Source organism: Zonotrichia albicollis, chromosome 6, assembly GCF_047830755.1.
Source record: "Zonotrichia albicollis isolate bZonAlb1 chromosome 6, bZonAlb1.hap1, whole genome shotgun sequence".
Classification (NCBI taxonomy): domain Eukaryota; kingdom Metazoa; phylum Chordata; class Aves; order Passeriformes; family Passerellidae; genus Zonotrichia; species Zonotrichia albicollis.
Window position 1 is genome coordinate 27,236,975 of NC_133824.1, and position 16,409 is coordinate 27,253,383.

At 48.7% G+C, this 16,409-nt stretch overlaps 2 protein-coding genes across 4 annotated transcripts in view; one reads left to right on the forward strand and one right to left on the reverse strand.

Moving 5' to 3' along the window:
- Positions 1-533: 533 nt before the first annotated feature.
- CCDC177 (coiled-coil domain containing 177) lies at positions 534-5,371 on the reverse strand. The gene has a single exon (XM_014265802.3). The coding sequence runs from the start codon at positions 5,369-5,371 to the stop codon at positions 3,473-3,475; it is 1,899 nt and encodes a 632-aa protein (XP_014121277.2). The 3' UTR covers positions 534-3,472.
- The window catches only part of SUSD6 (sushi domain containing 6), a 91,777-nt gene continuing 80,633 nt past the window's right edge, over positions 5,266-16,409 (forward strand). For 2 of the 3 annotated variants that reach the window (XM_074542881.1, XM_074542878.1), the window contains exons 1-3: positions 5,266-5,403; positions 7,075-7,219; positions 15,943-16,049. The gene's annotated coding sequence lies outside the window, so the exon portion shown is untranslated. The remainder of the gene's footprint in view (positions 5,404-7,074; positions 7,220-15,942; positions 16,050-16,409) is intronic. The other variant, XM_074542880.1, reaches the window with a different exon arrangement.

The window sequence follows — 16,409 nt, forward strand, 5'->3', positions numbered from 1 at the left end:
TTAGTGATAAATTTTGTGTGAAGAGGAAGCACACAGGTAAAATTGTTGGCACTCTCTCTGGCACTGAAGGGCTCCAGTTTCAGCCCAGATGCCATTAAAGCCTAGACAATCCACATAAACAAGAATTTCTGAATGTGCAAAATGTGTTCCATTGTGTTCCAAAATTCCTCCAGAGGTCAGCCAAAAGAAACTGCTCTTTAGTCAGTGCTTCTCCTCCATGTTGATTGCTTTTTTAGTTCTCCTTAACCTGCAGCTCAGTTGCAAAAACACCAAATAAGCCCCATCTAAAAGGGCCATACTTTTTACATGTGACCATTGGTTTAACTTCTGCTTCTACAGAAATCCAGCAGTAGAACTCCTTCTCAAATAAACAAAAGCATAAGCAGACCCAAGAAATACCTCATGCCTCCATCCAAACTGCTGACTTAAATTTTCCATGCTTCAATTTTAAACTCATAAAATTCACTGAATTTCATGGACTTAGGACTTAAACCACTACAGAAATAAAAAATATCCATACACAGATCAGTGTCTTTTGAAAAAAAATATTTTTCTCAGATTGCACATTCAAAACTTGAGCTGTACACTGCACAGTAGAGGAACACTAGTTTGCCAATCCAATTACCTTCATGTAGGTTTGTGTTGATTAGTTCAGCTGTAGCCCCAAGGTGTCAAACTCAGTCAGCAGCAAGAGATGGACCCCAGGTGTAATTACAGTCAGTGGCCATGTCTCCTGGGCTGCAGAATGTTCTCCGTCTGGAAATGCCCTTGTCAGAGGGAGGTTTGGACAGTCTTCAGGTAGATTGCAGTAGAGCTTTAGGGAAAACATGCTCCTCCAGTTAGAGGCTGCCTGCTCATTCACCCATCACCATTTGCCTTCTTTCCACTGTTTCCCACCTCTCCCCCTTGTCCCTCTGCTAAATTAACCAAGCAGTGAATTTCAACCCCAGTGCAACGACACAGGAAGCAAAACCCTTCATATATGTGCTGGCAGGCTTTCTCTCCAGCCTCAAAGGCTACAAATCAGATGAAACACTGGCTAGGCTGGAGTCATTGCAGGTTTTACCCTAACTCTAGTGCTGTCAGGGAGCAAGGGCAGTTTTGCAGTGGCTGGATTAGAGCCACTGACCATCTCTTTTCTAGGTCTTTGCAGGTACGAGGGCACACACAAATCACTGAGGCACGGACATCATGTGAAGTCTGTGTTTTCTCAAGGACCTTGTCCAGTGTTAGAACAGGATTTGTTTCACTGTTCTGATTGCTGCTTTGAGGCTGAGGATAAGGGATAGCCTCCCTGCTGGAAACACTAATGCAGCTGTCCTTTCCACAATTACCAGATTTGGGTGTTAATGCTTTTCTCTAAGGGGTGTTTTACTTTAATAACCACTCAAATAAATAAATAAATAAATAAATACATAAATACATAAATAAATATTACTTTGTATTTTATAAGCAACATTTGTCCAAAGTCTTTGAAGTGCTTTGCCAATCAGAGTCTTACTATTTCCTGTGAGTCCCAGGAGCCCAACTCTGCTTCCGTTTATATCAATAGGAGCAGGTCCAGCCTCTGAGGACTTGCCTGGCATTACACAGTGAGCCAATGACTGACAGAGCAAACACTGCTCAGGTGCCCTAATTCCTACTTTCATGCTGCCTGCCCTTAACACCACCAATCATACTTTGATTCAAAGATCAAATCTTATAAAAATAAAAAAAAAACCTATGTCTTAATTTTCAACACTGTGTAATGTCTCTAACCTTGCAGGGCACCAGTGTATTTGGTCTATTGTTAGTGTTCATTTAACAACTCCTTTAAAGCCTTCTAGGAGGGCTCTCACCCGCTGTTACCTCCTGGGAAATTCTGGTAAGCAATCTATGCATGCTAGACTGCATGTCTGTGCCATATGTCAACCCTCTCCTGGTTGTCTCTTCTACTATTTTCCATGTCAGAGACATCCACAAAGAAACGAGATCCTGTCTCCTCTTGGTGCTTCTCCTCCGTGCTCCAGGTCTGACTGCTATCATCAGAGCAACCCAATCCGGCGTCACAGATGATGGAACAGAGAGCTGATGCTGCCCGGAGCCAGAAAAAAACCAAACCAAAGTGCCTGCTTCAGATGTGTGCTTACAAATCCAACTCAACAAAGAGTCCATGTGGAAACCTGGAGCAGAATGCTGTTGTACTTGAACGCTGTACACAGGGCACAGGTAGGTTTTTCCCATTTCTGGTGCATTTAATTGCAGAAGAACTCAGTTCCCCCTAAATAGTATTGAGTTAGCTCTTATAAAAAACACATGATCCTCATCTAAGAGAATCTGTAATGTACCTTATTTTGTGCATCTCTCTTTCTTGTGCTCTATACAAGAATACAGCTCTTAGCACCAGTGGCAGAGAAATGCTGCCCTGCTCAGTAGACACTGATAAGAGCTAGGCAAACATGTCATTGTACGCAGCTCATGAGAACAATAAGCTTGGAACTCTGGAGAACATCTGGTCCAACCTCCTGCTCAAGACAGGCAAATTGGATAAGGTTTTGGGAATTCCGGAGGGTGGTGATTTCCATTTACAAGTGACCTCTGTATTTCTCCAAAAGTCCAGATTCCACAGGTTCATTCATTTTCATATCTTAATGAACAGGTGACTTGTGTGGGTGCTTGACAGTTTGTGGACTGTCCACAAATTTCTCTCCTTTACTCCCTCCTCCAAAAAAAAAAAGAAGGAATTCTAGAGATGTTTGTAAGAGAACCTTGGAAAGGAGGAGGAGAGGTGAGGATACCTTGGGAGGGGTAACAGCAAAAAATAAATTGTGTTTGCGTGCACTTTCAGACAGCTTCTGCCCAGCTCTGATCATGATGTCTACTTACATGGCCTTGATTTGTGCTTTCCCTAGCTTGGTACTGGCCCCAGTCAAGGGGCACCCAGAGTACATGGCATTCGGTACTCCAGCCTCCCTGCCTTCAGCATGGGACTGCAGCAGCTTTGAAAATGCAGTCCCGTAACTGAAACCAAACTGCCCATCACTGCAGGCAGAATCAGCTGGGGTGGTTTTGGTTCTTATTCAGCAGGCTCTAGTAGTCAGCAACCTCTGTTTGCATTTCCCGCTGGAGAGTGCAGCTGTAGTCATCTCTGGTGTAAACAATCAATCAAATACTCAGAGGCTTCAAGCAGATTTTGCAGCTCTCTCCAAAAAAAAAAATGCATGTGCTTGTGGGGTGGAGGACAGAAAAACTTGCTTCCTCTCTGTAAAGATGACTGAGGTCAGTCTCTAAAACACACCCAGAATGAAAAATGTTTTTAAAACAGTATGTGAAATAGCTGCCACATTTTTGTGCGGTACCCTGCTCCCCCAAAACATGAAATTAGGGTGGATGTTGGTTTTCGTTGTTTTTTAAATGCTCATGCCGAGGAGCTTTCTGTCACATTATGACGGACAACCAGTGGTGCATCCTCACTCACCCATGACAAGATCTTTCACTTCTTACTAAGTTGAGCATGCAGTTCTGCTTCGAAGGCCATCTTGTCAAAGGTGCGCATGTTTGTCTCCTCCCGCACCTTCTCCCGAACATGGAAGGATGCTCGAGCAACAGACCTGGCATTTTCTAAGACAGTCTTCTTCTCCTTGAAGATCTGCTCACTTCTCTCCAGCTTCCTCTCTATAGAGAGGAGAATTTCCCTGCGCCGTAAGTCCTCATATTGTTCCACCTTTTGCTTGTTCATCTTCTGCACTTTTTCCTTTTCCAGACGGCTCAAGACCACTTTGCGGGCTTTTTCTTGGACAGCCTCTTCAGCCACCTGGGCAGCATGCTGGAGCTTTCTCTCTGTCTCTCTAGCCAGTGCTTCCAAGTGCTCCTTCTGCTCTCTTTCCTTCTTCTCTGCTGCCAGTTTAGCTCTCTGGATCTGCATGTCCTCACGCCTGGCCTTTTCCCTCAGCTCCTGGTTCCTCTTCTCCACAAGCTGCTCGTAGTTCTCCTGAGCCTTTGTCAAACTCATCTTCAGGGATGCCTTCAGCATTTCCTTCTCTTCTGCCTCCTGCTTGGCCAGTTCCTTGAGCAAGGCCTCATGCTTCAGCTTCTCTGCTTGGTTGAACAGTCTCTTTTCCTTCTGCAGCTGGACCTCCTTTTTCAGCCTCTTCTGTGCAGCTGTGGACAGCTTCTCTTGCAGGAGCTGCTCCTCTCGCTCCTGGTGCTCCTTCTTGACCTCTTCCTTTGCCTTCAGGTTGAGCTCTTGATGGAGTTTTTTCTGCTTGTCCTCCTTGATGGCCCTCTCCAGCCTCTCCCTCCTCAGCCGCTCCTGCTTCTCCGCTTGCTCCCGCCACCTCTCCTCACATACCAGGAGCTGCTTCTGCTTCATCAGGGCAGCTTCCTCCTGCTCCTGGTTCAGTCTCCCTCGCCGCTTCTCCACCTGGCTCTCCCACATCCGCTGACCCTGCAGGAGGGCCCTCTGCTTCTCCTTCTCCTCCTGCTCCTTCCGCTGCTCAGCCAGGCGCCGCTGGCTGTCCCACTGCAGGTGAGCCGCCTGCCGCTGCTCCCGCAGGAGGTTGGCCTCCTGGTGCTTGGCGATCATCACTGCCGCGATCTTCTTGTCCCTCTCTGGCACCTCTGAGAGACCCTTCTTCCTCTTCACCTCCCTGACGATCCTCTCGACTCTCTGGGCAGTCTGTGGCGAGTGGCTGAGGTCGCCTAGGCTGAAGCTGCGCCCCAGCAGAGTCCCATTGGCGGCGGCTACCCCCCGACCCCGGCCGCACACCTTGCCCCCGCGCTCCCGCAGGCTCTCCCCGCTGTAGGACGACGAAGCGCCCGACTCAGAGGAGGTCTTGCCCCAGCTACCCTCGCGGCGCTTCTGCAAGGAGTCCAGGGAGTGGCTCTTGCCCTTGGCACCCCTCGATGCCCTGGCCTTCCCCCCGCCATGGGTCCGGGGCCCGCCGGCAGCTGCGGCCGCAGCCCGGGAGGAGACGCGGGCGGCGGGCGAAGGCGGCAGGCTGCCGAGGGGCCCGAGGATCCGCCTCTTCTCCTCCCGGATAATCCTCTCCCGCTCCTCCCGGCACTGCTGCAGCTTGCGGCGGCGCTCCCGCTCGTAGGCCTCGTAGAGGCCGGCGGCCACCCGCATGGAGCGCCCGGGCGCCTCTCTCAGCAGGTCCCCCAGCGCCCGCGGCAGCAGCTCCACGGGCCGCACGGCGCAGCGGGCGCAGGCCTCCAGCGACCGCGGGCTGGTCAGCACGTACCGGCTGCCCTCCGCCGCCGCGCAGTCGAAGTTGTACAGGTCCAGGTGCAGCAGCGGCGACTGCTCTCCAGGACGGGCCGGCTCTCCCCCCGCCGCCCCCCCTGGCGCCGGGCAGGGCTGCGGGGGAGGCTCGGCCGGCGGCTCCACCATGGCTCGGCCTGCGGGGCAGAGAGCGGCGGCGGGTGAGCGGGCGGGCAGCGGGCGTACGGACCCCTTTGTGTCCCCGGGGCAGGGCTGAGGGGCGCACCAGGGGTGCCTGGGCTGGGCTGCGTTTGTGCAGGAAAGGGGCAGGTCGCGGCAGGTGTTGGGCACGGAGGGGCAGTGTCCGGGGGCGGGGAGCCGTGTTTGAGCGGTCGGGCACAGGGGCGTGGTGCGGGAGTCCTCGGGAAGCGCGGGTTGTGAGCGCGGGGGCGTTTGGGGTGACGGGGGTCGTTCAGGGTCCTCCGGCAGGTTCGGGCAGTGGGCACAGAATCGTTCGGCAAGGAACGGGGATGCTGGAGGTGCACGGGGTGTGTCTGGGCCGGGAGGGCAGTCTGGGCTGAGGGTAGTCAGGCTGTGAGGATGCTGTAGGTGCGCTGGGCTTGGCGGACTGGAGGACGAGAGTGTCCGCGCGCGAATGGGTGACCGGAGAGAGGGGTGCCCGGGGGTGTCAGGCAGGGCTGGCAGCGGGACCGAGCCCTACTCCCGGGCCGCGGCGCAAGACGGAGTCCCCCGCCCGCCCCGGTCCCCCGCGGCACTCACCGGGCGGGCGCGGCCGCAGCCCCGCTCTTTGTCTCGGTGCCGGCGGCCTCGGGGATCAGGCGGGCGGCGGCGGCGGCTCGTCCATGGCACCCCGGGCCCCGCGCGGCGCCCCCACCTGCGGGGCGGGCACGGCGGCGGCGGGCACGGCGGCCGCCCGCAGGCTGCGGCGCCCCGCGCTGCCCGCTGCAGCCCCGCGCGGGGGGCGGGCGGAGGCGGGAGCGGGGGGAGCCCGCCCCGCAGCCCCGCCGCGCCGCCGGGCCGGGGGCAGCGCTGCGGCCGGGCGGGGACCCGCCCCCGCCTCCCCGCCGCGAGGGGCCGGGCCCGGTGATGCTGCGGCGAGCTCGGGTGGCGGGTAAGCGCCCGGCCCGCCAGGAGAGTGTCCTTCCCTGCAGGCATCCCCAATCCCTGTGTGCGCATCCCTTAATCCGTGCGTCCTACCCTGCACCTGCCGCTCCGAGCTCGCGTCTTTCCCGGCAGACCGTCCCTAAATGAGTGGCACTTTCAGGGTCGTGCCCCTAGTTTTGCATTGTACCTGCACACAAAAAAGCCCATCTGTATTTACCGTTAATATAGACAGGATAAAAAGAGTGTAAGAAGGAGCAGGAGATGCTAACCCAGTTTTACAGATGGCAAACTGTGCCCCAGGGAGATGAAGATGCCTGCCTTGGGCTGCCTAGGGAATTCACGCCAGAGCTGGAAAGGAATGGCAAAGATCTCAGATTTCAGTTCAAAGCAGTTTCCAGCCATGAAACCTTATTCCCTTTTGTGCTGGTGTAAGCTATTGCTTGATGCAAAGATATGTCAGGCTGTACAGTACACCTTTTTGAGTACCCAGTTTGAATGTGGTGCTTGCAGTTACTTTGAAATATCCCTGGTTTCTACAGGAATCCTGGGCTCAACAGCCTCAGTGGAGTTGAGAAATGCTTTGCTCTGGAAATACCATTCAGCCAAAAGAGGATCACTGCTGCTTGTGGAGCTGCAGAGCATCTGTGCCACTTAGTGGAGCAACTCTTGATTTTTTTTCAGGCAGATGACAGGAGTAGTAAATGCACCATTAATCACTGTGTTATGAAGTCAGTGTTTTTCAGCAATTTCTCATTTAACTCCTACAGGTGCACCTTAATATGGTTTGCTTTAATAAGGAAGGATATGGTACTTCCCGAACAACTTTCCAGGATGGCCCAGGACAAGGATACAGAGCAAAAGAAGGACCCAAAAAGGCTTGGGAGTTCTTAGCAGAAAGCTGATGAGCAGAAGGTTGGTTGTCATTTCATATTGTACAGGCAAAGACTGTGCTGATGAATGCACAGGGTAATGATGCATCCACAGCAAGTGAGCAAACTCCACCAATAAGCCATATTGACTGACCTGATCTCATTCATTCATCATCATGATAGTCTGCAGGGGACAGTTATAAAGCTTGGTTATTAGTCAGGTGAAAAATCCTGAGGCCAGGGACCAGCTCTGCCGTGTGAAGAGCCCAGCCTTCTGGCTGATGGAGCTAACCATTAATACTTGCTGTAGCCCTGTCGAGCCATAGCTGTGTTCCCTCCTCATGGGGAGGATTAAGCTGCTAAGTGCATATGCCAGGTAAGGTGTAGGCTCCTCCAAGCTTTTGGCATGTTGCTTATTTCAGCCTTCATCAGGACTGTATTTGGACCTTGATCTTTTCAGGTTTCCATGTGCATCTTTGGGAGACCTGTAAGTGGTCTCCCAAATGCAATTAAAAAGGGATTTATCAGGAGATTTTTAGAAGCAGCTGGATGTGACTTTAGGAGACGTTAACACACACTGTCCAAACACGGAGTCATATCCCTATCTCATCAAGACTACAGGAGTTTTGGGATGGGGAAGGAGGAGATCATTGGAGGAGTTTACGTGGATCGCTGCTTGTGAATCATTTTCCCAGACACAATTATAAAGCCTAATTCTGTGTTGACTAGATATGTCTAGAAATCTATGTGCTCAGGTGGAGCAGTACTATAATGATATGCTTTAATAAACATTTCTAATTTTGCATCACTACTAATGATAGCAAGAGATGTGGGGCAGTGGAATGAATGGGTGGAAATTTTTGTATCACTTCAACAAATTCTTCCGTATGCCTTCCATTGCTCATGTATTATTTACTTTCTTCCCATCTAACTTTAAAACTGTCCAAACCTGGGTTCTTCCCTGCTCTCTTCATGGGAGCTATTTCACAACCTACTATTGGTTGCTCTTTGGTAAAAGCTTTTGAGTTACCTTCAGCTTTGATTTTTCCTTCTCTTTGTTTAGTCTTCTCTAAGTAATTTGCACTCCCTCCTGCTTGGGTGTATGCCTTACAAATGTTTGTCAACTGTTTCTATGTCCCCTCAGAGACAAGAACACATACTGTCATCACAAATCCAACCCCCCACGGTTGCACAGGGAGCTATCACCTTCTGTCTCCTGCCGGTGTGTCAGATTCTCATGGTAGGCACAGCCCTGAACTGAGCGGTGGGTTCCTGCCCAGCACTCAGCTTTGTGTTGCCTGGCAGGGTAGCTCTGTGCACATTCCTGGTGCTGGTGTGTTGCCTTCCTCCTGTCTAGCTAATTTCTTTGTGTCCCCTTCGCTAATTTTCTGGCTCTCCTAAGGCTAGATCAATATAGTTTGACTTTCCAGAACTCTTCCCTCCTCTGCCAAGAGGAATGTTAGTTGGTGAATTATTTCCTCCTTGCTAAATAGCCTTTGTTTTCCAGGTTGAATCCTATCTTCATCTACTTTGCAATTTCTACTCTCTGTCTCAGGCTTTTTATACTGTTGTTGAGACAACCCTGACCTACTGTGTAGCTACCTGAACCCTCAGCCTATTCCGTCTTCCTTAGACTCTTGCTGGTTTTACACCAAAATATTCCTGCACCTTCCCAAGCCCTGTGGATAAGGGGAAAGTGACAGCCTTGGGGAGAGGACAATAGGGAGGCCTCTGACACAATTTTTGCTAGCATCTCTCAGGCATATTGCCCTTCTCTTCCTAGCTGCTGCTGGGTCACAGGCACCAGGTATCTGCCCAAATATGTCCCTTCCCTGCCCAGCTGCAGCTCCTGCCCCTCTCCCAGGACACACCAACCTTCTTTTGTTAGCTGGATGGTTTAAGCACTAATTTAAAACTTTAATGAGGCGGTCAGTCTAATGTTTTACTGATCCCCAGCACCATGGTATCCTCGGTTCCTTCCCTCTGAACAGCCACTTGTCACATGCCAAAATCCTTTGTTTACAGTCCTGCAGCCCATCCACCTGAGTGATTTTACAGCCTGCTCTGTGATAATGCTGAACATAAAGTCCCATTTGACTTTATACACTGGGCTAGCCTGATAGCCAAGGTCCAAAGCCCAGCATGCCACAACATCAGTGTAACAACCTGACAAAAGCCAAAGTCCTATGTGAGATTTCAGTGTTGGTTCCCTTTTTATATTTCCCACACTTTGCCTTTGTTTTTGTCACTCTGTGCTTCTGCTCTACCTGCAGTCCTGGCACAGCTTGCCTTTACCTTCCTGCATGGATGGCAGGATGGCATTTGCTTTCCTCCTGCCATCACAGACTGCCTGCTGAGAGACGTGGCAAGGCATCCCTCCTCTGTTTCCCCCTGCCAGGCTGTTCTGGTGTGGTGAGTGCACAGCATCCTGAGAGACTTCAAAGTAACTGCCCAAAGCTGGGGCACCATCCCCACGGGTCACAGCCCAGAGGCTTTGCCTAATGTTGACATCTGTGGCTCACCCTCACTGGGGTCCCCAGGGAAATGGAGCTTCTGGCTGGGGCAGCTGCCCAGAGCAGGGAAGCAGAGAAGAGATGGGGCGTGAGGAGGCAGCTGGGAATGGTGACATACGGTGGGGGGCGATGCAGAGGGCTACTGCCAGAAGCAAAATGTTTGGCAGCCGCTGGGGACAGACTTGCATTGCAAGTACTATAGCTTTCACTTTAATACGAAGCTGGAGTCTGAGGCCAGTGTGCTGATGGTGAGTTGTTATTTGTGTTCATCTTGCTGGGAAACACCATGGTGTGTGCTGTTTGCTGTCTCACTGAAACCAGTTAGTCCTCAGTAATGAAAAGATTTTGTTGGTCCCTGGCTGAAGGGATCTGCAGAGGATTGTCTGTGTCTGTGTTGAGGACTGGCAGCAGTCTTGCTGCATGGATGCTTTCTTGGGGTCATGCTGAACAGCTCTATTTGGCTTTGTGCAAGTTTGGCACATCTGCAGTAGTTTTGTTTTTGGGTAAACCTAGTCAGTTACCAGGACTGTTTGAACAAAACTATGGTAGGCTGGCAGAGAAAATGAGGGGAAAAAACCTTGTCACTGCATATTTCCATGGAAACAAGTATAGGTATTAGGGTAGATTTTATTTGGTTTTCAAGATATTCTGTTGTCAGTGGTTATTTCTGGAGCAATTAGAATGTTGGCATGTATTGGCAGAAACCAAACCTCAGATGTGTTTGTTGAACGTAATGCACACAGTTCTTCTGGTCAGGCTTGGCTTCTTTGGGGAGCTCATGGGTCATGAGGGAGTTATGGAGCCCTTGCACACAGTGAATCACGGAGGATTTGGCCCCAAAGGTCATAGAGCAAGCTTCAGATGAGGTAAACAAATAGCTGAAATGAGTATGAGGATGTCTTTGTTATGAGAGGTCAGAATACACCACTGGAGTATCCATGCAGGACTACAAACTACATGTGCATGAGCTACTCTCCAGATACAAATAGTGCAGTGACCCACAATAGGCTCTAATAAGCAAGGCCCATTGAATGTAAACTCAACAGGAAGGCTACATCCTAATGCTACATGGTTACATTTTCAAGCTGAAGCTGAATGCAATTACATCCCATTTATTTACTTGAAAACTGTTGGTTTTGAGCAAAGGATCAGTCTTGCATGCTGCTTCAGTTTCCAAGCTGCGCTATTTATTCTAGCACAGCCTGGGAATCACAGCATGAAGCTATTGAAGAACAGTGGGAAATGTGACATTGCTGGTGATGCTCTTCCAGGGAAGTAAAATGCAAAGTGTAATCAAACAGAACAAACTGTCAGATTAAGACTGGAGATTTAAAATTATTTTTGTTTAAACTAATCTGAGGTGTTCATTAGCTGAATAGTAAGATTATTTCTCTTTTGGTATGATTTTTACCTTCACTGCTGCTTGGATTTTATCAGTTAGGTATTTTTAGAACTGAAAAAATCTCACATCACTCCTCCTTGGCCTATTGGAAGCCACATCAGAACACAGCATTCTAGGATATAGTATTTAATGTTCCAATTTAAATATGAGCTGCTATTTCATTCCTAGATTGTACTTGGTCTTGCTTGATGGTGCTGTGCCAAGGAGCTGGCAGCCAGCAGGAAGAGATTTGCTGTTTCCTTCTGCTCTCATCTGGGAGTGATGCACAGCAGGGAGCATGAGAGGGGTCAGGAGTTGGAAGCTGGACCTTTCCTTGTTTTGTTATCCCTACACCCATGCTTATGGAGTGTAAAGGATGCATATGGGGCCAATGCACTCAGCCTGCATTCGTGTCTATTATGGCCTGAGGAGAAAGACAGAGAGGTGTTAAACCCATGATGCCTGCTCTTGAATTCAGGAGAGCTGGAGGACAAATATCCCACTCATGAAGGCAAAGTGAACACACATGAGCAGGATTGCATCACTCTCCCACATTGGGTCCACAGGAGGTAGCCCAAGCCTGAGTTGCCCCTGCTGATTTAACACTGTTTAACAATGACCTGAGCTACAACGCTGCCATGACTTTGGCCAAAGCCCCTTATGAATAATTCTCCTTAATTATGGGTGAATGCTGCAGCTGAAACCTACTACCCATAATGATAGGATTAGGTTTAAATTCCTCAAGTTATACCTATAGTTATATGCTTAGATTTTGGAGGGGATAACCTCTATTAATCTTTTACAGCATGAGCAGGGATTCTGAATTCCTTAGGCATCAGAGAGCACCTGTCCAGAACCCCAGAGGCCATACCAGTTCCAGGGCAGTTCAGAACCCATAATGTGAATCGCATGTCAGCAAAACCTCCCCAAGGGGGAAACTGTTCTACCTGAAGAATGAGTAATTGCAACTGGAGACAGTGCCAAATAGATTTTTCTTTTCTGTTGGGCCGATTTCTGGGAATGAAGCCAACTGGAAGACTGCTAGGAGAAAATCTTCCTAACTGATCATATTTGCAATCAATTTTTATGCCAGATGTTGCCTCAGAAAATATGAAAGTCAGCAGACAGTAGTTCTAGTATGCGGCTTGAAAAGGGCTGATTTTTATATAAAGAAAAGAAAATTAAGATTTGCTGCTCTCTTGAGGTGTACAGAGTCTGTATGTAGCCAAACAATGCAAAATCATGAGGAAAGAACGGGTGGGAATCCAAGAAGTTAACAAATGTCCCGTAAAAAAACGTACTGTGTAATAGAAAGACTTCTACAACTACCCTTAATTGTGAAGAATTAGTCAAGAGAAGCCTGACTTTATAATTTAATTTTCAGGGTTGACAGAGGAGAAGCTGAGAGTAAATTGGGTTGCTTTTTGGGAAATCGTGGAGCATGAAGTTGTTGGAAAGCAGGAAGGGTTGAGAACAATGGATGTTAGGAGCAGGTTCAGTTCTTTGCTTGTCACTTTTTTACTAAGCAAATGGTGGAAGTTGGTATCTATGGGATCTGTACCACCCTCTTCCATCTGTGAAGAGGAATAATAGCACCTTCCCTAAGTAGAACAGAGTCAATGTGATAATGAAGCTGAATAACAAGTACATTAGATAAACTTGGCAGTGGGAGGAATTTAAGATGGTTGGAAGATAACTTAAATTGCTTACAGGATTTTATGGTGAAGAAGGTTTTGTCCTTCATCATCTTAGATCCCCTTTACCTCTTTACTGTAGCACATAAGCAGTGATGCAGCTACTGTATCGTTGAACATGCTAAAGAGGGTGGGATGATGGATAGTTTACCATAGCAGTTTTGTAGAATTGGTCCTTCCTATACATGTATATATAGGTCACATCCTGCAGTTTCTCTCCTTAAACTAACAGGCTCGCTGTACTCAGTGATTTGGGTTTTGTTGTACAATTTTTTTTCTTCTAACTCTCAGGGATGAGATTCACGAGATGGTGCCAGTACAGGTCCATGGCCCTGAAGAACACCACAGTGAGATACCTGTGCAGGATGGTGCCTGTACAGTGGCACTGTGTCCAGGGAAATTGTTCTGCTGGGTTTTGAGTGTCATTCTCTGGACATGGCATGAGTGCTGATTGTACCCAAAGGAAGCGAATGCTAAGAAGGCAAATGTGATCTTCTGGTTTATTGGGCAAAGTGTCTCTGATAGCAAGGGAGGACACCACTGGTTTGCAGGGTACTGAGGAGACCCTGTGCAGAACACTGTGTATTATTCCAATGTTGGGAAATCCTGGAGGCAAGATTCTGGTGTTAAAAAAGATTAAAGTGAGTTTGATACAGCAGGGCTAGTTAGGACGATCAGTGAACCAGTAAGCTAGCCTTAGGACAGGGCACTAAAAGTGCTTCTATCTTTGAGCCTGTAAAATGAAATTTGAGGCAGGATGTGGCAGACCTTTAAAAATATGCAAAGGACCAGGCAATTTGCTCAGCCAATGCCTTTCGTGTATCCTGCATTTTGCTGTGCTAACCCGGGGATATGTCACAGTCACCCTCAGAAATGCAGACTCTGAAGAAACAACTCCTATGAAAATCAGGGTGGTTTGTTGTTGACTTCAACTGTAGCAAGACTTACAGGAAACTCCCTTTTCCTTGCTCTGAACATTTAGCCCTTAAGTGAAGTGGAATTAATACCATTGTGCTGTGTGGCTTGAAACTAGCACAACTGGAGCAGAAGTCAATTTGCTGTATTTGAAAGAAAATTAATTAAGGCCTCATTTGTTTCCCTCAGAGAGAAAAGCTCTGGGTAGTTTCCAGGAGATTTTTTTTTTTTTAACTTCTCTGGTACAGGCCTATATGTACAGAAGAAAGTAGTGCAGCTTCAAGACCCAAATCCCTATAAACTCCAGGGTGTGAGCTGGAGCTTCTTGCTCCCATGACAGCATGACAGCCCTGATGACTGCTCCACAACTATATGCTACATTTCAAGTCACAGGAATAAAAAAAAAATCTCTTAATGCAGTGCATGTTTGTGGTACTCCAAGAAAGGAAATGTCATGGCAAGGATGGTGCTCATAGCCAGGTTTAGCCTTACCTGTTCTTCATCAGCAGACTGTGAACTCAAGTGCCCTAACAAGGCAAAAGGGTGGATGGTGTGCCAAGATTACTCTTTTATTCTTGTTTTTCCCATGTTGCTTTAATGGTCTTTTGGAGATGAGCTACTCTATTTACATCTACTCTAAGTATTAATAATGCCCTGCTAAACACAAAAAATGTGCATGGGTTCCAGTGTATGATACTGGAAGTGTAACTGAGGGCTAGCAGGCCAGGAGATGTGTGCAGAAGGAAGTGGAGAAAAAATGAAAGCAAAACAACAGAGGTGTAATCTACAGGAGGCTAATGGGCTGGGAGGATTTTGACAGCACTTAAAAACTGATTTACTCCTGCACAAATCCCATTTCAAACAAGTTGCCAATAGGTTACAGAGGTGTTCCCAGCAAGAAGCAAAGGAGGAACAAGAGTGTATGTGGCTGTCATGTATGCCCAAGTGGGAGATGCTGTTTGCTAGAATGAGGCCTGGCATGCTGGCAGCTCCAAGAAACAAAAGCATCTCTGGTGTGATGCCAGCTACCTGCTTTCCCACTGGAATCTGGAGGTGGGGGGTTGATGGAAACAGAAAAATGTGAGTAGCTCTCCTGCATCTTGGCAATAAGAGCTCTCTCTGAGAAAAAAGGGTTTGTGAGAGAGTTCTCTGGACCCAAAAAAGTCTTGGATGACTGAGCTGGGAGCTCAAGGTGTCTGCAGCAGCCTATCCTTAGAGTGAAGGTGTCTTAGTCTTTTGGTTTGCTGGCTGGGCATCAATGTGGAGGAGAGAACAAATGGCATGGAGCAGGTGCAGCACTCCCTCTTTGTCTGCTGGGCACACAGTGCTGCCGAGAAGGAGGTCACACAGCATGGTAACATTACCAAGGCTCCTGGCCAAGGAAAGATTGTGTGACAGCCTGAAGTAACATTATCTCTTAGGTTATGTTTTTTCTCCTCTGGAAGTGCTTAGACTGTCGTGAGACCCTTTCTAGCGGAGCACTACCATCAGAAATCATATTTTATCAGTGGCTTCTCTCAGAAGTGAATTTACCTTGAAATTGGAGCCATGTTAGGTATGTGGCACCTGAACAGAGTTCAATAATTTTTGAAGTTGTATTGGGTTTCCTTGGCCAAGCTTTGGCAGCAGTGGGGAGGGCCACAGGGGTGGCTGCTTTGAGAGGCTGCTAGAGGCTTCCTTCATGTTCGGCAGAGCCAATCCCTGGTGGCTCCACAGATGGACGTGCCTCTGATCAAGGCTAAACACCAGGTAGGAGTGGTGGTAAGGCCTGTCCTTGAAGGCCTGCACCCCGTGGAAGAGTCACCCACACTGCAGCAGTTAGAGCAGGACTGAGGTCTGTGGGATGGACCCAGGTTGTGGCAGTTCACAGAGAGCTGTTGTTTGTGAGATGGACTCAGGCTGGAGAAACTCATGGAGAACTGTCTCCTGTGGGAGGGACCCACAGTGAAACAGGGGAAGGATTCCCCTCCCTGTGCAGTGTGAGAAGCCATGGGTGATGAACCGACCATAGCCCTCATTCCCTGTGCTCCTGTGCTGCTGGGGGAGGAAGTAGAGGTCAGGAAGGAGGAATGGGTGGAGGGAAGGTGTTTCAAAGGTTTTACTTTACTTCTTAGCATCCTGCTCTAATTTTTTTTACTAATAAATTCAGTTAATATCTCTAATTCTATCCTGTTTTTGTCCGTGCTGGTATTTGATGAGTGATCTCTCCTGGTCCTTATTGCAACTCATGAACCCTTTGTTATATTTTCTCTTTTCTGTCCAGCTGCAGAGGGGAGTGACAGAGGGGTTTGGTGGGTGCCTGGAATCCAGCCAGACCTACTACAGAAGTCCATCATGGGAGGGAAGGAATGGGCAGATGTGTGCAGGAGGGTAAGAAGTAACATTTGTTTTCACAAGGTTGTGAAAGGCTTTTCACAGTTTGAATGACAAGATACAAATTTCAAGTCTGGGATTAAAAATATGTTTGGTTTATTTGATTAATCCAGTGGCAGATCTGGATCTGGAGGGCAGCCACTGTCCCTGTGGGGTCTGTGAAGGCATGCAGAACAGTATGCATTTGCATCACCATGAGAAATGTTTTATATTGTTGTAAAACATGTCCTCTCTGGGCCAGCTTCCACTGCTGCAGGTTTGCCAAAAGAACCAAGGCAAAATGTGATGTGGGCTGTCTCACTGCCCCAATGTATGGGCTGCCCTTTTCCCCAGCCCTGTGCTAGTAAGTCTGACCAA